Below are 986 nucleotides of genomic sequence, written 5' to 3'. Positions count from 1 at the left end.
ATGCAGAGGCTGGCAGGGAGAAGCCCGCGCTGGAGGGTTCCGTGAGGTCTCCCCCACACTGTTGGTGAGGGAGTGACCGTGTAGACGCAGGGCACATTGTCACTGGCTGCCTGGTAGAGGGCGTAGGAGAGGCAGGGTAGGTTCTAGGAGGTGCCTTCCAGCACAGTCAGGTGGGCGAACTGCCCCACCATGTTCAAGAGGCGGTCTCGGCCCGTTGGAATGCAGGCGTCTTTACTGTCTCCTGTCTTACCTCCTGTGTCTCAGTGACCTGCAGAGCAGGCGGTAGTCAGCTCGGGATGTGCGGCTTTCCGTTACAGGGCCGCAGAGGTCCCCCGACGTGGCCCCATGGTGACACCCCTTCCCTTGGGCTGTTGTCCACGGCACACCTGGGGTCCAGCCTGCACGTCCTGTCCGTTTCTTGTGCCTGCCTGCTCCTGTCCAGGTTCCTTGTCGCTGGGGATCCCTGGGGGATGGTCTGTCCCTCCCACCTGTGTGAAAACCCGGCCCAGGGTCGTTTCCTGGGAGCTCTCTGGGGCCTGCCCCCCCCCCCCCGGCGGGCCTGCAGGTCTGGTGGCAGGTGTGTGCCTCTGCCTCTCGTTCCAGGGGCTGTCTGGTCAGTCCTCTGAGCTCCCCTGGGGGTCAGAAAAGGTGTGACTGCTCAAGGGTGGGGTGTCTCGGGACAGTGACCCAGAGAACACCGGCAGGCAGGCCGGAAACGAGTCTGGAAGGGCCGAGGGGCAGGTTGGCGGAGGAGGTGGGGAAGCAGCAGAGAGGGGACCCGGGGGGACAGCTGGTGGGCAGCAGGCTTAGAAGCACGCTCTGGCGCGTCCTGGGCACCTCTGCGCCACGCCCCGCCCACGCCCGCTGAGCGGGTGCTGCTGCCGTACCTGCCGTCTGTTCGCAGGCTCGTGAGCGGCAACTCCATTGAGGAGAAGCTGCTGAAGAATGGGACCAAAGACCTGATCCGCGAGGTGGCCGCTCAGGGG

General features: G+C 65.3%; 1 protein-coding gene across 1 annotated transcript in view; it reads left to right on the top strand.

Annotated features, from left to right (window-relative positions):
• EP400 (E1A binding protein p400) overlaps positions 1–986 on the top strand; it is a 95534-nt gene that overhangs the window by 69332 nt on the left and 25216 nt on the right. The window contains 1 exon segment of the mRNA XM_027771374.1: positions 905–986. This exon segment is cut by the window's right edge and continues 7 nt beyond it. Coding sequence (XP_027627175.1) covers positions 905–986 — 82 coding nt within the window.

This window comes from Tupaia chinensis, unplaced genomic scaffold (assembly GCF_000334495.1).
Source record: "Tupaia chinensis unplaced genomic scaffold, TupChi_1.0 Scaffold000211_1, whole genome shotgun sequence".
NCBI lineage: Eukaryota > Metazoa > Chordata > Mammalia > Scandentia > Tupaiidae > Tupaia > Tupaia belangeri.
This window is presented reverse-complemented; position numbering and strand designations above follow the sequence as displayed.